The sequence below is a fragment of the Taudactylus pleione genome, unplaced genomic scaffold (genome assembly GCF_031769625.1).
Source record: "Taudactylus pleione unplaced genomic scaffold, aTauple2 ptg000156l, whole genome shotgun sequence".
NCBI lineage: Eukaryota > Metazoa > Chordata > Amphibia > Anura > Myobatrachidae > Taudactylus > Taudactylus pleione.
The window spans coordinates 22,324,600-22,347,287 of record NW_028284558.1 but is presented as its reverse complement, the minus strand read 5'-3'; the positions used below and the strand labels follow the sequence as shown (position 1 = coordinate 22,347,287).

The 22,688-nt window shown below is 43.8% G+C and overlaps 1 protein-coding gene across 2 annotated transcripts in view; it reads right to left on the bottom strand.

Annotated features, from left to right (window-relative positions):
- Positions 1-5,126: 5,126 nt before the first annotated feature.
- ARHGAP15 (Rho GTPase activating protein 15) overlaps positions 5,127-22,688 on the bottom strand; it is a 724,185-nt gene continuing 706,623 nt past the window's right edge. For both annotated transcript variants that reach the window (XM_088474917.1, XM_088474916.1), the window contains one exon: positions 5,127-5,657. In XM_088474917.1, the coding sequence (XP_088331043.1) occupies positions 5,486-5,657 (172 nt within the window). In that variant the 3' untranslated portion in view covers positions 5,127-5,485. The remainder of the gene's footprint in view (positions 5,658-22,688) is intronic.

Here is a 22,688-nt window from a genome sequence, read left to right as displayed (position 1 = left end):
GCTACTGCGCACACAACTCACAAACACAGAAAATATTTTTTTATTTTGTTTGGAGTGTACTTTGGGGGTTACAGCACCCTTTAACGGTCAAGCCAGCCGGCCCTTTACTTATGACACAGGCGCACGCTTGGCACTACTTTGTTGATGCACGTGCGGCTACTGCGCACACAATTCACAAACACAGAAAATGTTTTTTTATTTTGTTTGGAGTGTACTTTGGGGGTTACAGCACCCTTTAACGGTCAAGCCAGCCGGCCCTTTACTTATGACACAGGCGCACGCTTGGCACTACTTTGTTGATGCACATGTGGCTACTGCGCACACAACTCACAAACACAGAAAATATTTTTTTATTTTGTTTGGAGTGTACTTTGGGGGTTACAGCACCCTTTAACGGTCAAGCCAGCTGGCCCTTTACTTATGACACAGGCGCACGCTTGGCACTACTTTGTTGATGCACGTGCGGCTACTGCGCACACAATTCACAAACACAGAAAATATTTTTTTATTTTGTTTGGAGTGTACTTTGGGGGTTACAGCACCCTTTAATGGTCAAGCCAGCCGGCCCTTTACTTATGACACAGGCGCACGCTTGGCACTACTTTGTTGATGCACGTGCGGCTACTGCGCACACAATTCATAAACACAGAAAATATTTTTTTATTTTGTTTGGAGTGTACTTTGGGGGTTACAGCACCCTTTAACGGTCAAGCCAGCCGGCCCTTTACTTATGACACAGGCGCACGCTTGGCACTACTTTGTTGATGCACGTGTGGCTACTGCGCACACAACTCACAAACACAGAAAATATTTTTTTATTTTGTTTGGAGTGTACTTTGGGGGTTACAGCACCCTTTAACGGTCAAGCCAGCCGGCCCTTTACTCATGACACAGGCGCACGCTTGGCACTACTTTGTTGATGCACGTGTGGCTACTGCGCACACAATTCACAAACACAGAAAATATTTTTTTATTTTGTTTGGAGTGTACTTTGGGGGTTACAGCACCCTTTAACAGTCAAGCCAGCCGGCCCTTTACTTATGACACAGGCGCACGCTTGGCACTACTTTGTTGATGCACGTGTGGCTACTGCGCACACAACTCACAAACACAGAAAATATTTTTTTATTTTGTTTGGAGTGTACTTTGGGGGTTACAGCACCCTTTAACGGTCAAGCCAGCTGGCCCTTTACTTATGACACAGGCGCACGCTTGGCACTACTTTGTTGATGCACGTGCGGCTACTATTCACAAACACAGAAAATATTTTCTTTTTTTTGCACTTGGGGGGAGCACCCCTGATGGACAGAGCACCCCCTGGACAACACTACAGCACCCCTTTAGGACTGGGACTCTGCACAGGACTTTGGAGTGGACACAGCCCCTATGGACAACTGACTGCACAACACAGTCCAGCCAGCCCCTATGGACTTTGGAGGAGTGGACACAGCCCCTATGGACAACAGCAGCACAGCACAACACAGCCAGCCCCTATGGACTTTGGAGGAGTGGACACAGCTCCTATGGACAACAGCAGCACAGCACAACACAGCCAGCCCCTATGGACTTTGGAGTAGTGGACACAGCCCTTATGGACAACAGCAGCACAGCGCAGCACAGCACAGCACAACACTACTCTGCACTACACTACACTACACAGCCCAGCCAGCCCTAACTCCCACCCTCCCTCTTCACTGTCCACAGCCGAGTGAGAAAATGGCGCCGACACGGGTACCTTATATAGGATCCAAAACCCGCGAGACCCGGAAGGCGGGATGATGACGTTTTGCCTCGGTTTCAGATCCGAGTCAGGCGGGAAAAGTCGAGCCTGACTCGGATCTGCCTCGGATCGGGGGGGCTCGGGGGGGTTCGGATTTCAGAAATCCAAACCCGCTCAACCCTAATGTGTATATATATATATATATATATATATATATATATATATATATATATATAATAGAATCTTGTTTCATATACAGTACCACCAGCCAGTGGTGTCACAAGGGAACTCGGGGAGTGTGGGTCACACCCAGGTGTCACCCGGGTGCCAACCCTCCCTGCCCTTGGTGTTACCATGGGGAGGGACGCCACTGCCACCAACCCAACACTCTATTTATTGATCGACATCTGGATTCAAAATTAAGGGGCTGAGTGGGGGGCAAAGCAAAGTAGGGCAAGTTGCTGTGCACCTTGGTAAAACCATGTTGCACTGCAGTTGGGGCTAATGTAAAATGTGCAGAGAGATTTAATTTGGGTGGGGTGTTTCCAAACTTAAATCTAAACTGCAGTGTACAAATAAAACTGTCCAGCATTTGCAACCTACATGCAAAAGCAGCCAGTATTTACCCTGTATGGAAGAATTTTTTTAAATATTTGCACCCCTTGCATTGCAACAAGGTTTGTTCTGGATACAAAGTTACTTGTTTTTTTTTTGGTTTGCACCCAACTTAGAATCAGCCCCTAAATATCTAAAACGCATTTACCATAAATGTAAAGTGAGTGTTATAATGTATGGTGATTTTGGGAAGAACAATCCATGATCTACATTGGTATGCACTATATCGACTCTTATGCAATCTTCTTCTAGGTTTTGGAGTCCCGTACAGAATTATCAGCATTACCTCTTCATCTCTTTGTTGCAAAGAAACCAGTGTCGGACAATGGTAAAAAATTGTCCAATGTTTAATTTCCATGTGTGGAATCCCAAACACAGTTACTATATATTGAATCAAACACATTGCACACCATGTTTTTTTTATCTTTCTATTTGGCATACATCTTTCTAGTGGCAGCAGACACCAGGAGCTGTATTTACTAAAAGTTGATTTTCATCAATGTTGATCAATTTTAAATGGATCTAAATAGCTGTGTTTCTGGGGCTAAATCATACATTTACTAACAGATAATTTTTTATTTTGTTTTTAAGTGTTAATAAATGTGTGATTTAGCCCCAGAAACACAACATCAACTTAGATCAATTTAAATTCAATCAACATCAAACTTTAGTAAATATACACCCCAGTCTTCACCTAACGGCCAATAACTTGCATTATACTCCTTATATGATTTCAGCTATAACTGATTGCAGAAAAAAAATTAGCAGATAGCAGAAGGCACCTATAGGAAGAAGCACAGTGATAGAATAAGTTATTATGTAGGAAGCAGTGCAGTGACAGTTGAAGTCACCTGTAAGAAGAAGCGAAGTGCTAGAAAAAGTCATCTGTAGAAAAAAGTTAATTTATAGAAGGTCACCAGTAGGAAGAATCACGGTGATAGAATAAGTTATTATATAAGAAGAAGCACGTTGACAATGTAACATAATAGTATAAATATGTATCATTCTATAGATTGTAAGCTTGCGAGCAGGGCCTTCCTACCTATATATCTGTTTGTTATTATCCAGTTTTGTTCTGTTAATGTTCCAATTGTAAAGCGCAACGGAATATGCTGCGCTATATAAGAAACTGTTACTAAATAATAAATATTCTGCAAATATTGAAATCTGTGTGAGATTATACTTTTCATGTTATATTGCACTTCCAGATCAAAAAGAGTAAGAAAAATGTAATCTTTATTGATCGCTTATACATAAACAATGTCAAGGAAAAGGTAAAAACATTGGGTCAGCCAGGATAATGGCGTAGTATGATCAACTAAAACATGGGACACATAACATATTTAATGAAGGCTAAGAAAGCTGTAAATAAAGATACTCTTAAAAGTTGACCGGGAAGGTGCTACTGGCATCCTATTGTGCAGGACACCTCCTAACAGGGGTGTAGCGAGGGTGGTTCCAGTGGAGCATGAGCTCCGGGCGCCAAAATGGACAGAGGGTGCCATCCAGGGTTCCTGAACTCATGGGGCGCTGCACAGTGTGACTGCTGCCTGTTAGTTTTATCTTGGTTTGTTTTCTGTATATCCTAAATAAGTTACAAATCTGAGATCTGTTTCTACATTTCATGCTCCCTCAAGCTGCCCAGATTGCCGGCCCTCCCTCCTCTGTGATCATCTTCTGTCACCTCCCCTTAGCTGTCAGATTGATTACACTTCTCACCTCTTTAATTCCTTCCCCTATCTACGCTGTAATCGTCTCTTTGCCCCTGTCCACTCCTTTCTTATTGGCTTCTGTCACCACCCCTCTCTGATCGACTCTTTGCCCCTCCCCTGAAATAATAATAATAATGGTAGACAGAACATGGTTAGTAGTACTCACATAATATAGGTGCAATGTATATTTGCGAAGCAGGAGCCTAACTGAAAAGGGAGCTTCCCATAGGTGTTCCCACTCCAGTGAAAACTGCATGGGGTAGTAACTGCAGTAATAAGCTGCGCCCCCTGTGAAATCTCACTCTAGCACATGTACTCTGTCAATTTAAGTGAAATGATCAGAATATATAATACAATCTCCTCAATTGACTAATAAGAATGATTCTAAGTAGATAAAAGTCAGATCCTAGGTGCTATACATAAATATAGCAGTGCCAAAGGAGCTACCCGTTAAAGCATTCAATTCCACCAATGGGACCTCAATGCTCAGCATCATACTCCACTGTTTGCTGTTTTTCTCTTCACTTCAGTATTCCCCCCACAGGCTGGCTATACCCCAAAGGTACAGTTCAGTACAGGGAGGAAGGGGGGGCGCTATGACATGCACTTTCTCTGGGCGCCATAGTTCCACGCTACTCCTCTGCCTCATAATAGAGTTAAATGTTGTTTTTTACACCATAAATCAGGGAATGCCCCCATAAGTGCCCATTCTACACCCATTAAATCTCATTTAAATAGTCTTGTCATACATGTCATTTTGATGTGTGTATATAAGAAGACACAGCCTATCCCTAGGCAAGGAACGCCACCAATCTGCCCCACTCCTCTGTTGAGGAGATGCACAAATCTCCCCATCAGCAGAAATGCCACTGATGTCAGGGTGAAAAAATGAAGGTTAATAGTAATATTGTATCACTAACACACATGAAGTGCTCACAAAAAGTAGATGGTTGGCGACCAAAGCAGAGAGTTATGGGATTTTTGCACCAGTGGATGCTTCAAATACATTTGATACTCTGATAAATTACTTTCACAAACTCTGACATTAAGGGGGGAATCCAGTCTAGCGATGTGTCACCATAGTGTTTTATTGTGCACATTAATATATATTAAGGTAGCCAAAAATTGCTATTTTTCCTTTTGAATGTGTCAAACCTTATGTGAAGGTTTTTTTCTAATTTGAAAATGGGGGTACTAATTATATAGTTTCAGCTAAATACAGTGATATATCACACTACATCTTTGGTCATACTGTGCTAGACTTTGTAAATTAGGCAGAAAAAAAACAAACTAAAACAAAACATACTGATAAAAGCGTGAAAAACTGAAAGTGAATGATGAAAGTGATTTACGTTGTGCGATCTATACATTGGCAGATAAAAAAATGACACTCTGGTAATCAATTTTGTTTCAAACAGATTCTGCTAAGTTACAATATTCAGCAGAAAAGTGCATCAAATTCCATTAACATAAGGTCGACGATCTGGTTTTGATAAACCATATAGACTGCCATGTTTCCCGGGTCACTATCTGGTCTCAGAAGAGTCGGTCCGAAAACAATCCCCAAACTCTGTGTTGACATCAGATTTGTAGATGCATTGATGACGATCCTATGAAAATAATAATAACATGTATCAATTAACATTCCTCTCTTTCCTACTGTAATAATACTCTGCGGGGGTGTTCCAGAATTGAACGCACGTGGCTTGGAAAATGAATGTATCTATTTGCCTGAGTGCAGAATTGTACGTATCTCTGCGGTCTAAATATCATCATTATCAGTGCACACTTGCACCAGCCCTATCTAATGCAAGTGATCAGTCTGAAACGAGGCATAGGGAAGATGTATCAAGACTTGGAGAGAGATAAAGTACCAGCCAATCAGATCCTAACTGTAATTTTACAGACTGTGTTTGAAAAATGACAGCTGATTGGTTGGCACTTTATCTCCACTTTATCTCTCTCCAAGGCTTGATACATTTCTCCCATAATTAGGTGCAAGCACAACTCTTCATAGTCCACAATTTCATTGACGTGACTACATGAGAATGCTGCGATACAACTCAATTACGCCCCTTCAGCTACAAGTAGAGATGTGACTGAATTGCGTATGACTCTACATTACATGTACTAGCATACTCTTGGCTATGGAGTATGTGCAGTGCCTAACTATGCAAGATACATTCGTAATACCAAATGTACCTTGCATAGCTTCTACTGTACGTCAGCAAATTCTACCTCCATTGGGAAAAAAGTTGTTATCTAAAGAGCAAGTAATGTAACAAAAAGGGACGTATTTATAATGGGTGCATGGTGTGTGGTGCACACGGGCCCCTGGACCCACACATGCCCACACTGCACGCCATGCACCCATATTTAGTTATACTTACCTTTCTGCAGATTGCGGTGTCCTGGTCTGCAGCGCCGGACTGGAGCTTCAAAAAATCACAGGGAAAATGTCAGCGGCCATTTTCCCGGTGACTCGCGTATTCGCAGAAAAGATGTCTCCAGGATAAAAGGCGTGGGCCCATTTTCCCGGTGACTCGCATATGTGCAGAAAAGATGTCTCCGGGATCAAAGGCACGGGTGCCATTTTACCGGAGACCCGCGCATGCACTAGATTCTGGCAAGAAGCCAGAATCTACTGCACTAACAGAAAGGAGGGGGCCCAAACGGAGGCTACAGACGGGCCCCCTCCTCTCTTAAAAAGCCCCTGGTAACAACACTTTGTCCTAAGCATTTAATTCTGTTACATTTAAGTAATTCATGGTATTTAATACAGGCTACTTAAATATGTTGCCTTGGAAAAAACTAATTTCTAATAATTTTCTTTTCTGAAAAAGATGAAATCAGTAGCTGTCTGTATTTTCCAGCACGTCTAAATCAAAATAACCATAATCAAAAGATTCTTATTACTTTCCTAAAATAAAACATTGTTTCACGAGATGTAAAAGCAGCTAATAATTATTCCATTCTAGGCCAGATTACTGGCTGCATGTTTAATTTTAGCCAAAGCTGATGTTTTTCTTATAAGCAGATTTTTGTTAACTAAAGAAAATTAAATGAAATTGATAGTTAGAGATTTTAGCTTAGAATTATTTTCTGATGGGCAGAATAGGTGACAGAAGACCTCATTAGCAGCGCAAGTGGCCCGTCCAGCCAGCATCTAGGTGCACAGGCTCCCTCTGCACAGTAAAACTCTACCTAGGTTTGCAAGATGGTGGAAAAAATCTGGAGTACAATACACAAAAGTGAAATGTTACACCATGTCCACCCTTCTTCCACTTTAGTACCACTGCTTTCAATAGATCAAACATTTTCTCATAGATTACTTATTTTGGGCATTAGGTAAAGAGCACCTAGATATATGCTTCTCTGTCAAAGTGCAACTGAGAAGTACAAAGTATAAAGAGCGTGTCATTAAAAGTATAGGACAATCATGATAATGACATACGTATGACTTGAACTCAAAGTTGGCAAGATGATTTCTTACTTAAAGGACACTAGTAATTCCTCTTTCGTCATTGATACTATATAGCTTATTCTTAGTAATTATGGAACCAATGTAAATTTTTTGAGGGGGCTTTTTTTGTAATTATGTTTTTTTTTTTGCCTATTTTTGTTAGTTTTGATAAAATTACAGAATTTCTTAAATAAAAGACTTTGGGCCTGATTCAGACCCACTCGCGAGCGGCTGTCCGCTCGCAAGTGGGTCGATGTTATGCACTGAGCATGCGCACGATGGAGGGAGCTCCGTCGTGCGCATGCGCCAGACGCGACGAGCGAAGGAAAGTCCTTAGCTCGTTGTGTCTGATCAAAGGGGGCGTGCTGTCGATGTTGATTGACAGCACGCCCCCTTTGGTGGGCGTGCCGGGGGCGTGCCTCCCTGACGGGACCTCAACCGCAGGCTCCGGATCGCAGTTTCGATGGTCGCGATGGTCACGACCATCGCGGCCATCAAAATGCACGCTCGTATAGGCTGTGGGTGGTGACCCACAGCTATACGAGCATCCAGGAGGACGCTCCATTTTCATGGAGGGCGGCCCTCTTTCAGAGCGTGCGCTCTGCTCAGAGCGTACGGCTCTGAATGAGGGCCTTTATCCAAAAACAAATTCTAGGACAAGGTACGATCAGCACCTTTTGTGGCAAGTGACAAGAAACCGAAACAGACAATCTCCAAACAAAGCAGTTACTTGCTATTACTAACATATATCAGCTGTACAATAGTGCTCTATGTCCATATACAAGAATGTACCAGAGGATCAGCAGATATCCCTGTCCACACATGATTATACCCGCAATGCCCTGTGCCAACACGCATGATTGTTTCAGTAGTACCCTGTACATATGGTTATACAAGCAAAGACCTCAGTCCACACATTATAATATCACAAATGTCTTGTGCCCGCACACCTGATTATGCCAGCAGAGACCTGTGAACACACAGAATTATAGCAACAGTGCCCTATATCCACACATATGATTTATATCACCGGCATGCAGTCGGGAAGCCAGTGGATCTAATCCCGACAGCCAGCTTCCCGACTGTCATGTCGATATGCCGACGCCTGTCATTAGACATACGCCGGGAGCCTGACGCCCGGCATTCCGATCCAAGGGACGCCAGGCACCGAGCGTGGATAGCCGTGGGGGGGAGTGTTAGGTCTAGGGTTCCCGGGGGGGGACACTTAGGGTTAGGCACCCCCCCGGGAGGTTAAGTGTAGGCTAGGGGAAGGGGAGTTAGTGTTAGGCACTCAGAGGGGGGATTAGGGTTAGGCACTGGGGGGGGGGAAGGTTAGGGTTAGGCAACCCTAATGGAGGGTTAGGGTTAGGAGGTAGAAATAGGTTAGTTAGTACTTACCTTAGGACAATCGGGATTTCCTCCTCTGCCAGGATGCCGCTGACGGGATTCCAACCGCCGGGCATGGGTCCGGCTGTAAATCATACCAATTCCATATCACCAAATCCCTTCCTATACAGTCCCCTCATCTCAAAAATATTTGGCCTGTGTTTCATCTGGTCTCTGATAACCACCTTTTACTACTGCCTACAAAACCTCATACCATACCACTACCAAATGATGGGATTCCTTACTTTTCCCAATCAGACTCTCCCACCCTCTTCAAATTTTTAAACATTCTCTGAAAACCCATTGCCTCCCTTACTAGAGTAACACAACTGTTCTGTGCCACACTCGCTCCTCCTGTCACAGCTGTGCCCTTTTCCGATTAGAAGGAAGACTCTCTTACCCTGTATTCTCATATCTGCATTTATTTTGTCTTCTTTATTTGTCCCTGTATGATTGTTCACCATTCAAAGTCCAAACAAAGAGCCAGCACGTTTGCTAAATGCAAAAAAAAGTCTTTATAGAAAGATTAGTAGCATGAAAAAAGTGTATACACAAATTGTGTTTGCCCACAAATCATGGAGAGGCATGACGGTGTAATAAAGGTACTTAGCGCAAGTGAGCTAGGGTGGTCAAATAAACTGCCAGTCCTTCATCCTCTGCGGGAATACACAGCCTTCAGACCAACAGCTGTACCCTTATCCTTCCTCATGGACACATAGAAGGATAAGGGTATAGAAGGATAAAATGAGCACCGTTTATACCTGTATTAATCAAAGAAAACCATACTCACCTGTATGGGCGCGCATTTCCACAGGTGCAGCGGAACTGGAGATGAGGACGCGAGTTATCTGGATACCAAGATGCCACTGTATGTGACAGAGTGTCATCGACATGTCCACCTTTCGCTATATTATTTAATTAGCACAGTTTTAAAAAAATAAAAATATTTAGAAACATTAATTTTAAAGTGAATGATAAATCTTGAATGCGTATGGCTAACGCATTCTGGAAATGTGGGTTGCAATTTTCAAATAGTAAAAAATATATATATATATATATATATGCATGTGTCTATAAGGTTTTACAGCGCCAGTGGTATGTGATGTAACTTGGATAACAGTATCTAGAGACAAAGCCTAATCCCCCACAGCAAATGGGGTGTCAGCTCAACCAAATCTGTCTAAGTCGTGGTCAGTGACTTTTTAAAATGATGTGAGAACAATGTGGTTAGGTCAGAGCGCCTTAAAGTGCTTTGAAGTGCAGAAAATGTGCAAACAATCACTATATAAATGTGCAAAATGAGCAATATATACGTCTACCAAATAGATCTAGACCATAAGTATTTATAAAAATACAAATTTAATAAGTACAATCAACATAAAAACATGAATGGAAAGACATAATGACACTAATCAAAAATACTGTATAAATAAATAAAAAATATAAATAAATGCAAAGTTGTTAAAAAATGAAAAGCTTATCTTATTTCATATATATGGAGGGTATGGTCAGGTGGGGTGCAGGATCCCAACGCGTTTCGTCAATAGCAGACTTCTTCCCTTGAATAGCAGACTTCTTCCCTTAAACACACAGCGTTCCCCCATTACCTATATTGTTCACTTCCTATTATTTATAAGAAGTAAGGAAGCAGCTGAAAACATTAAAGGTGCGCTATTATTATTTACACACCTCCCTGCCTGTCTGGCTGTGATTAGCAGATGTTTCTAATATGAAGCCACCGCCTTCCGAAGAGACACTCTTTCTCACTGGGGTTTAGCGGGTGTTACTGGGGGGGGCTGCAGCCTCTATTTAAAATCTGCCACTGTTGGTAACAGGTTCTCATGTAGGTAATATGGGTTATGCAGAGTTGGTCAGAAGCATAAATACACCTGTTTTATGGTTTTTTTTTTACGTGTTTATATTTGCAGCAAGGACAGGTTGGTACAAGTGCAAACTGTTGATGATGTCAAATATCAAAATAAGTGTACGTATAGTGTCGGACCATACCTGTAATGTGAGAGCAAATACTGCCAGCTTGTGTGGCAAACAACATATCTGTCGCTGTAAAGTCAATGTTAATGTGCAGAGCAAGTTTATAATCGGTGCGTTCTGACATTACAACTCACTGATTTTAAACTTACCTTGCACAGACTTTTATACATATATTGTCAACATTATTAATTTGCAAAGGGGAAAGGGCGGGGCTTGTCTAAATGGGTGTGGCCTCTCTGGAAACGAATATGACACGGGCTAAAGTGGAAATGTTTTGTGTTAGCGGCGTTTCTTCCAGTTTTGGGAAATATGATATTATTTCTACCACAGGATGTATTGATTAAATTCAGAATTACATTGAATATGCTTCTGTTGGTGGGATGCAGTACCCATACAGGTAATATAAGATTTCTGTATATTTGTGTTCAAAATAGTACTGTGCTCTTATTGTGACTGTATCCCATTAATTAGATTATATGTTTTTATTATAAAGACATATATACATATGGTGCTTGTCCTAGTAATACGATGACATCTAGTTTAATTAGAAATGACATTTAAGTAATTATTGCATTAAATATATATCTATTGGCAAAAATATGTCATCATAATCTTTAAAGTCAAAAATTTATTAGATATTAGATATGAAAAGATATGTGGGATATAATGGTATAAAAAAACAATGAAGTGTCACCTTAGTATATAGCAAATGATAAGGCAAATAATTTCTTGTCACTATTAGATATTATTTTTTTTTCATTGAATGAACTTTCCAGGCTACTCACACTTTGTCAGTGGTAGGTGCAGTTTGAGGATTCTTTTTCGCACAATGTGTTTGCCGTATGTTGGAATTTATCAGGAATTTGTTTATTACATTGTGTTGTTAGAAGTACAAGTGTGACATAACTAGGCCAATATTATATAAACACAAGAATAGTTTGTTATAAACATGATGGAAGATGATCTAGGCATCATGGTTGTTAATACTGAGGCAAACTCCAGGAAATGAGTTTTGACTTTTAAGGGACAACAAAATGTAGTAAGTGAAATAAGAAAAAAAAAATATTTCTTACGGCAGAGGTCTAAACTGATGACCTATACCTTGTCGTTAGACCTAATGATGGAAATTGCCCAACTCCAACCAGTCTAGCTAATCTACTAAAAAAATAGTTGTTTTTTTTCAGGTGCAGCAATTGCAGCATACTGAGCATAAGCAAATGACTAATCTTACTTAGTATGTCCAAATTAGATGATTAAAACATTTGTAAAGTTGCACTTTGTGTAATTTAGTGTGTTTCCATTTTGATTCATTAGTGTAATGGTTAATTGGATGGGGAAATATGAAATACAGCATTACCAGTGCATAAATGAGGACAGTTATCTAGGACCTGCTCCTGGACCAGAAGACCATAACTGTTTGTTGTCAGCTTTCTTCTGATTTTGTTCTTAGTAGTTTTTATTTTTTTTGGAACTGTGTAATCTTTTAAAGGTAAGCTTTAAACTAGTGTCAGGTACACACTGGGACAATGTTGTTCCGATTTGGCCAAATTGGAACAATAGAATTGTGCATATCGTGCAGTGTGGATACACAATATGGGTGCTCCCGCAGTCACATGCGACACGTTAGGAATGATGTGCTGCACATCAAACCTGACAATATCGCATCACATGTGGCCCCATTCATGTTAATGAAGAACGGAATGAGTGATCGTGCCGGCGTTTATTAAATGATGTGTACCTGTGGTACGATATAGGCTGACATATCATCTCTGTACACATCGTTCAGTGTGTATCCACCTTAGCACTCCAACCTAGAGATATATTTCTCCAATAAACACCCTTCTCTCACACATGCTTGTATAACCATAAATCTGGAATAACCATTTAGAGGATCAACGCGTTTCTGCAAATACCCAACCCCATAGTTACCAGTAAGAATACCTTGTCCCTTGTATACAACATCGAGAGTTTGGAAAGTGAAAGTATTAGATAGCTGTTACCGGAGCTGAATTGACAGCATCTAACTCATGATCACAAACTTGTCTGCTATCTGGAGAGGTGAGAATCTCCTGAACCGCGTGAGTCACGTACAGGGGAGGCTTATAATTCTGTTAGTTATTGGAGGGAGGATTATTGAGATAAGTGTTAGGATTCGGATATATCTAAGAGAGAATGAGTCCAGCAACAGCCTTGAGGGCTGGAGACTTTGACTAGTTGTGGCCCGAGGGCTGAAGAAGTTGATGTAGCCTTTGGGCTATGCAGCAGCCTTGAGGGCAGGTAAGTCTCTTGACTAGTCATGGCCTGAGGGCAGTTATATAAGATGCGGCCTTTGGGCCGTGCAGCAGCCTTGAGGGCTGGTAAACCTTGGCAAGCTGTGGCCAGTGGGCCATAGAATAAGATGCAGCCTTTGGGCCATGCAGCAGCCTTGAGGGCAGGTAAGTCTCTTGACTAGTCGTGGCCCGAGGGCAGTTATATAAGATGCGGCCTTTGGGCCGTGCAGCAGTCTTGGGGGCTAGTAAACCTTGGCAAGCTGTAGCCAGTGGGCCATAGAATGAGATGCGGCCTTTGGGCCGTGCAGCAGCCTTGGCAGCGGTAGTCTGGTGAGAGACCTGTTGACACAGGTGGTGGTACACAAGATTGCATACTAAGGACACTGGATTGTGGCCTGTGCCGCTGGGTTGACACAAGCGGTGGCACGCAGGATTGTGTACTCAGGATGCTGGATTGCGGCCTGTGCGCTGGATAGACACAAGCGGTGGTATGCTGGAATGCGTACTCTGGACGCTGGATTCCGACCTGTGCCGCCAGGTTGACACAAACGGTGGTATGCTGGATTGCGTACCCTGAATGCTGGATTGCGGCCTGTGCCACTGGGTTGACACAAGCCACTGGATGCTGAACTGTGCACTCTGTACACTGAGTTCTGTCTGTGCCGCCTGGATAACACAAACGGCAGAGCGCAGATATGCGGACCGTGCCGCCTAGATGACACAAAAGGCCGAGCGTGGATATGCGGACCGTGCCGCCTAGATGACACAAACGGCATGTAGTAGATATGCAGACCATGCCGCTTAGATAGCACAAACGACAGGTAACAAAAGATGACAGGAGGACTGGGTACTCGACTGGATAACAGGAGACAACGCCAAAACCAGAAACACGTGAAACGCTATCACCGGCATCAGAGCAGCGTTCGCACCAGAAGGAAATAGCCACAGAAACCAATTCAGAACAGAGCAGGGATGATGGACAGTTGATAGGAGTTCAGCAACTGGTCCTCCGGTGTTCGCATGGATGGCTTGTGACAATGAGTCACAGTTCTAATTTAATAAATGATGCCATGATTGTTTACATTAATTAACAGGCCTGGTTAAACTAAAACTGTTTGTGCTGAGAGCATTGTGAGATTTTTCTTTTGTGTGTTTGTCGGTATGTAACCCCTTTCTTTTTTCTATCACTGCTTGATTTTTTTAATGTATTTTAAATGATGTAGCCAGGATGTCTTTTGCATTGAAATGATCATATTTTCCAAGATGCCTCACTCTCTGATGTTCATATCTGTCTCTGAATACATATTTTATAAATCCAGTCAGACAGGTTGTGTCAAGATACAGATGCATCTGAATGAGGAACCAAATTGTATGAGAGATACACACTGGGAAAAGAGATAAATTGTTGCAAGCAGATTGGAACAATAATATTCTGTAGACTTTATCTTTAAGTGGTTGAGCAACTAGACCTTGATCTTTCGTTAACATGATGAAATGCATGGCAGTCTTATGTGGTGTATAGTATGTATACTATCCTATAAGTAGCAGAGTAGATACGTGTACACTGTTTATTGCAGCTTTTGGATTGTATATACTGTATATTGCTAGGATTCTAAAGGAGTAAGATGCAATATACAGTTTCTTTACTTCATTTGAAAAAAAAAAAACAGCCTTTTTCTGAGACATGAAAACAACAATACAACAGCCTCTGCTATTGTACACAGAGGAGGTAAAATAACTTTAGCTGCGGTTTATATCATTTTTTCAATAGAACTGTTTTTATTGTGTAACGGCAAAACATTTAGTGCATGCCAATTTTATTCCAGCTGTTGTTTAGAGGCAGAGGATTTTTTTGACTTGTTTGGTTACTTTTAACCCTAAGGACGTATATTATAATCCAAAAAATATATACTAATAAGATTATCCGTAAACTATCAGGTTCTTCTGTCTTCATAAGATCCTGTAGGGATCCAACATTATGCAAAATTAATGATGAATATACAATCAGAACAAGTCTATGGATCCCAGATTTGGCACACATAAACTCCATGAAATACGCTATACTTTGCCATGTAAAAGGGGGACGGTGGTAAATTCTTAAGCTAGTTCTTGTCAAGCCCGAATAATGAAAGGCAGGGTTCCATCAACTTGTAATATCCAAAGATAGACTCCAATAAGAGCTGTGTTATGTTGTGCCACAACTATTAAAAACCAAATGTATTTTTGTCTTAAGTAATGCTGGAGAATAATAAAATGTGTTAAGGAATTTACTTGGTGCATATATATAGATTTTCGAGTGTGCTGTGATTTCAGAACGTGAGTATAAAGCATGCAGTTCCAGATTTGTATAAAAGCTAAATAGAGCTGGACATTGGGTGGGAAAACTGTAACGGCGGCGGAAGCAAAGTTATTGTTTTATGATTTCTTAAAGGGCCTGTCAATCACAATATTTACATTTTCAGATATAAATCAAGGTAAAATTCATTGCTTATTATTGCCCTGACATTCCACTGCAGCTCTCTATAAGGTAACTGTGATCCCTCTCCAGCAGCTGTACTTTCAGCGCATGCCAAGAACAAACTTCTCCTTCACCCATGCCACAAGCAAGGGGTGAAGGAGCTCTTATTGGATGTGCTGTCCCAGAATGACTTAAATGATAAATAGCAAAATAATTTAATTTGTTATCATTGCAAATAGTGGCAAATTAATAGCAGATGTTAATTAACATGGCAAAAAATCATATCTTAACAAATAGGCCCCTAATTCCTGGATTCGGTGCATCTTTACTTTTCTTGTACTAAAAGATTTGCAGATGACTATTTTACTAACCTGACTCACTGCAGAAAACAAACTACCTGATTAATGTAACCCTTGCCCTTCACTTTTTAAGCATCTGCAGTTCTCAACAGAGACTACTGTATATTCACACTCTTTTTTGCACTTATTCTTCCAATCAGGTTAGGATAATATAGGAGAGGGCCATACAATTTGGTGCCTATGGGTGGCAGGAGTCCACAGGTGTTAGGCGCCTCTATCACAGTTGTGGAAATGTACAAGAACTTGGGGCATAGTTATTAAACTTACATTTGCGGAAAATCCCCAAAACAGCTGTTTTAATGGTAACCATTCAAAATCTAAGCATCGCCAGGATGTAATAAGAAGGACCACAGCAGATATCTGCCAACTTTTTAAACAGCTGTGCTGCTGACAGGAATCTTTATAGCAGCCATCCAGCTGGGCCCCCACTGACACCCCACCCAAGTCAAAAACTGAGTCACACTGTGACACACAGGCACCGGTGCTCCTCCTCCTGGACCCGCATCCCCCTGCACCCAGCTCCAGTGGACCAGCAACGACACTAATCTGTTCTCAGTGCTCACCCCTTTGGCTTCCTCCCCTGTTGCTCAACTCCCCTTAGTACATCCCTCCGACTCCAATCCCCCTCTTGTGGAACCTCAGCCCCCCCCCTTGCGACCCCCAAGACTCCCCCACCCATACCACATGTGTGTTGGGATTGGAATCGGTATGTTATGCCTCCTGTCAAAATACCGTCAGCGGCATCCCGATGCTTAATATCCCGACAGGGGTTAGGTAAGTATACTTACCCTCCACCCTTCTCTCCCTAACCCTCCCGTTTTGTAGCCTAACCCTAACTCTTCCCACCTCGCACCCTAACCCTTCCCGTTAGTGCCTAAACCTAAGTTTCCCCCCTTCGTGCCTAAACCTAACCCCCCCAGTGGTGCATAACCCTAACCCTCCCCTCCAAAACCTAACACTAGCCCTGCTATGCTTCCTAAACATAACCCTCCCCCTTTGCGGCTAACACTAAGGGCGTCCCGGCTTGCTTTCGTTCAGGCTGTCGTCCTCCTGGATTCCAGCGTCGGGATTAAGATAGGAGTCGGTATTTCTCCACCTATCTTAAGTCCCTTGTCGGGCTTCCCGCGGCCACCGGTCTCATAACTACATCCCGTTGGGATTACATGGGTGTGTGTATGCCAATGTGCTGAGGTTACATGTGTGTGCGCTGTGACAGCCCTCAGTCCTTAAGTCTGCACCCTCTCGCTGGAGCAGTCATTCCATGCGCACGGCAACCTGGCATAACAGAAATTGGAAAAGTAAAATAATAATAATAATAACCCATTTACATGCTTTTAAAGACATTTGTATATTGTAACACAAATTACACTTTCTACTGGTTGGCTGCATTATAAAGAGGATGAGCTGTCACCAGTCACATCCCCTTTTACTTTGATTCTCAGACTAGAATGGGGAGTTGGCTGTGGGTACCTGGGTTTTATCAGCTCCCTGTTTTTTTGTTGTCCAGGGGCCCCCACAAACCTTAATCCGGCCCTGTGTGTGGGCATGTGGTTACTTGTGTGTGCACCCCGTCTGTGTGGGCATGTGGTTACTTGTGTGTGCACCTGTCTGTGTGGGCATGTGGTTACTTGTGTGTGCACCTGTCTGTGTGGGCATGTGATTACTTGTGTATGTGTGGGCATGTGGTTACTTGTGTGTCACCTGTCTGTGAGGGCATGTGGTTACTGTGTGTGGGCATGTGATTACTTGTGTGTGTGTGGGCATGTGGTTACCTTTGTGTACAAATGTCTGTGTGAGCATGTAGTTACTTGTGTATGCACCTGTCTGTATGGGCATTTGGTTACTTGTGTGTGCACTTGTCTGTTTGGGCATGTGGTTACTTGTGTGTGCACTTGTCTGTGTGGGCATGTGGTTACTTGTGTGTGCACCTGTCTGTGTGGGCATGTGGTTACCTGCGTGTGCACCTGTCTGTGTGGGCATGTGGTTACTTGTGTGTGCACCTGTCTGTGTGGGCATGTGGTTACCTGTGTGTGCACCTGTCTGTGTGGGCATGTGGTTACTTGTGTGTGCACCTGTCTGTGTGGGCATGTGGTTACTTGTGTGTGCACCTGTCTGTGTGGGCATGTGGTTACCTGTGTGTGCACCTGTCTGTGTGGGCATGTGGTTACCTGTGTGTGCACCTGTCTGTGTGGGCATGTGGTTACTTGTGTGTGCACCTGTCTGTGTGGGCATGTGGTTACCTGTGTGTGCACCTGTCTGTGCGGGCATGTGTTTATTTGTGTGTGCACCTGTCTGTGTGGGCATGTGCTTATTTGTGTCTGCGGGTATGTGGTTACTTGTTTGTGCACCACTCTGTGAGCAGACACTGAACCTGGACTCAGTTCTGCACACACACTTGGAATCAGCAATGTCATGCTCCACTGAGGCGTGAGGTCCGGGGAGGAAGACAAGAAGGAGGAGGATCCATGGAGCCTCAGCCGCACCCAGCATACTGAATGTCATAGAAAACGCCTTAAATTAAGCCAAATTAAGTTAGTCTTGGGGGATCAGCACTGAGGATGAGATGCCTAAATTTAATTTACCTGGTTGGTAAGAGAAAATACAATCAGTGTCCCTTCACATGAAGATGCGTTAAATCACACTGTCTAATGCTCTCTGGCACAAACTATTCAATTAAATTGCTGTTTTGTTAATACTTTGTATTATATTTGGTTGGCAGAATTAAATTTGGGTTGCCAGTAAGATAACTTTGCTTCCTCTACACCTTTCCTTCTCTTCCAAGCAAATTATTTTCCACTAGTCTCTACCTTAATCCCCTCCAGTGCTCCACTTCTTATGATACATTTTGCCACCCTTAGCTATATCCCTTATAGCTTATATTTGTGTTAAGGATATTTTTAGGATGCTTTTTTACGATGGCTTGTAGTATATGAAATAATTTGTTTTTTTATCTATTTAGATGTGGGCGATAGGTGATTTGCTTTTAAGATTGAATAATGTTTGTTTTAAATTAGTTCTATTAAAGACCACAACCAGGAGCGTAGAGAGACATCCCGTGCCCAGGTTGGAAGGGGGTGTGGCCTAACTGTGGGAGGCATGGTCATGTCCCCTTATATAAAAAAACCTTTTTGCAGCACTGGGGAGGGGGAGCATTGTGAGCCCCGCAGCCTGGTGCAAATTGCCCCCCCCCATGATCACTCCACCCAACGGCAGATGAGACTGCTGCTGCTGTAGTAGTGCTCATTACACATTATGTCCCCCCAGCAACTCACCTCCCCATGTCCCACCAGTAGCCTCCCACCTCTCCATGTGTAACATCAGCAGCCAGCAGGTGTGGATTTGGGGCCGGACCACTGGATAATTACAGCTGGCACACTGGCAGGCAGCGGAAGACATGGACAGACAGTGCCAGTGCAATTTGTGTCTGGTGCCGGTCGCGAGCCAATTGGAGCCCATGGACCAGGAGCCAATCAGGAGCTGCCACTGCTGATTGGCTGCCAGTCCGTGAGCTCTGATTGTCTCGTGACCGGCAGCACTGCCTCTCCATAACTGCCTGCCAGTGCGCCAGCTATAATCAACTGGTGGGCTGACAACAAGTCAACATTGCTGACACCTGGACCCCCCACGATGCCCCTTACTGTGCCAGTCCACCTTGTGTGCACGACTAGGTGCAGTGGCGTAACTTCATCCCAGGTGCCCAGAGGCAAGATAAATGTTGGTGCCCCTCCCAAATTAAAATGTACCACCCCCCTATGCAGTTCCCCCAGTAGTGGTCCCCCTGTGCAGTGCCCTCTGTAGAGGTCCCCCTATGCAGTGCCGCCTATGTAGTACCCCCCAGTAATGGTCCCCCTATGCAGTACCTCCAGTAGTGGTCCCCCTTTGCAGTGCCCCAGTAGTAAGGGCCCCTGTAGTGCCCCCAGTAGTAAGCCCCCAGTAATGCCCCCTGTAGTAAGCCCCTGTAATGCCCCCTGTAGTATTACCCCTGTAGTAAGCCCACTGTAGTAAACACCCATAATACCCCCTGTAGTGCTCCCAGTAATGCCCCCTGTAGTGACCCCCCAGTAATGCCCCATTAGTGAGCCCCCTGTAGTGAGACCCCAGTAATGCCCCCTGTAGTGAGACCCCAGTAATGCTCCCTGTAATGAGCCCGCAGTAATTCCCCCTGTAGTGAGCCCCCAATAATGCCCCCTGTAGTGAGCCCCTAGTAATGCCCCCTTTAGTGAGCACCCAGTAATGCCCCCTGTAGTGAGCCCCCAATAATGCCCCCTGTAGTGAGCCCCCAGTAATGCCCCCTGTAGTGAGCCCCCCGCCGTGAGCACGCACGAATGACGTCACTCCCATAGTGCATTGCAGGACCCAGAAGCGAAGCTCAGGAGTGAGCTCCATTCCTCCAGTTACTGCTGGGGGGGAAGGAGGAGCCGGGAGCCCGCTGGTGACACACTCAGCAGGCGCCCAGCAAATAGGGGGCGCGTCCGCACCCCCCCCGTATTGATGCTGCTGGAGGTGGAGCGCCGATCAGCGGGGCTCCATCTCCGTTGCAGTGCCCAGAATGGCCCGGGGGACAATAGAGCCAGGTGCCCCTTTATGGGCTGGAGCCAGGCGGCAAATTACTCCATTGTCTCCGGGAGTTCCGCCACTGACTAGGTGCAGGGGCAGCGGTGGGCCACAGAGGCAGCTCGGGCACCATAGCAGCAGCCGCACACCTTGCACCCACGGTAGTTACAGCACTGTTTGAAAGCAAGTTAGCACACAGTGGGGTCCTTTTGAGGATCAATGGAATGGGGTTATAGGTGAGGACAATATAAAAAATAAAGGCTGCAGATGTACTTCAGGGTACAGACTTCAACACGGGCAACACCGGGTATCCCAGCTAGTGTATTATATATACAGTATGTGTGTGTATATATATATATATATATATATATATATACTGTATATATATATGTGTGAATTTCTCTATTTGTAATAATTGTTTGTGCATGGATGTGTGTGAACCTGGGATATGTGTTTGGAGGAGGGGTCAAGAAGGGGGCGTGGGGGTTTGGGGCCCAGCAGGGGTATCAAGAGCCATGCCGTGCCCGGATGAAGGGGGCGTGACCTAATCGAGGGAGGCGTCATAACGCCCCCTTAGGCTTTGAGCTCCCCAGACCGACGTAAAGCCAGAAGGGGGGTGCGATTAGTGTGATCGCTCCCCCTTACAGGCATAGGAGACTGCTGCGAGCAGTCTCCCACTGCAGCCCAGTACACAGCACCAACTGCTGGGCTGATGTAAGATAAGAGGAAGGGGGGTTTGGCGATGGATCCGGGCCCCTACTGGGCCCTTCAGCAAGCCCGGGCCCCTTTTATTTAGTACCCGCTCCCCCCTCCTCTTGATGCCCCTGGAACCCAGAGATATGAGTGTACCAGGCCTCAAGATTTCTGTTGCCGGCCCTGGCTAAATGGTTGGATTTACTGAGCTTTGCATTCCAATGCTTGACCTGGCAGCTAACGTCATCTATGGGCTATTGTAATGCAATACTTATCAGAAGGGATTCTCCGGATGCTCCCCGTCAGCCCCCACTGATGCATGCACTGGCTGATGGCTGTGCATGTGCTGTATGTGTGCCGGCTCTGAATCCTGAAGCTATTGTTTTGCTTCCAACCCATCGCCGAGACTGAGCTTTTTCAGGAGCTGTGTCGGTGCCCCAACTTTAATAAATGCATGCAGTAATTTTCATTATCGCATTACCAGTTGGGGTGTAATTATCACATCCCATGTTGTTGGTTATAGACACTCCCCCATATGTTTCTTATATAGAGATTTGATATGAAAGGTTTTAATAAATTGACCCCTTTAACTCTTGACCACTATTGGACAACACCACATTGGTGCTGCAAGGAAAATTAGCTCTGATTTGGCTTTTGGCTCCAAGCAGTGGGTGGTTTTCTTTGTGGGGAACATTGTAATAATGATATGGTGTCCAACCCCTTTAAAGTATAAGGAAATAGTACACTGTGGGCTTGATTTAGAGTCGCACCCAAAATGGACACATCTGTGATTTTTCACACTGCATCCTAAGGCAACCGAGGAATACAGTAGATACGCATCTCTGCAGGTTTGTGGGCTAGTAGTCAGTACAGCATGGAAGCCAGCCGGATCTCCACTTGCAGCTATGGAGGTGTAACTGGGTGACAATCGGCAAAAGCTCTTGATGATGATGATGTCTGATCTCATAAGTGGATGTATGTCTCTGAATCAGCCACTTTGTGAGAGTGGGGTGGTGAATGACATACAAAATCAGCCATGATGGGGTGGGCAAAAAATGGAGAACTAGGACTGCTACTCCACTGGCCGGATATTTGTACTAAAATAAGCATGTGTTTCTACTGTACTTTATAGACTTTACCTTGCATAGAAAAGGAGAATGTTGTTCAACAGAAGCATAATCATGCCATCTAGAAGGTGAAAAGCCAAGCCCATATAAGTCTAATAATGTCAATAAAAATAATGTGTCCATCACTTAGACTGTTATGGCAGCCATTTTGTAGTCAGAATTTACGTGTATGAGACTGTGTAGACTATCAGACCAGTAGGAGCTAGTGCATGAGGTACATTGCAGCCTAGCCCCAGTGATGTCACCAGCACCTAATGAATTAATTGAATGCATTTTCATGAATATTGGTTTATAATAAAAAATATGGCTTCCTTTGAAGTGCCTCATGTCTCAGTGATT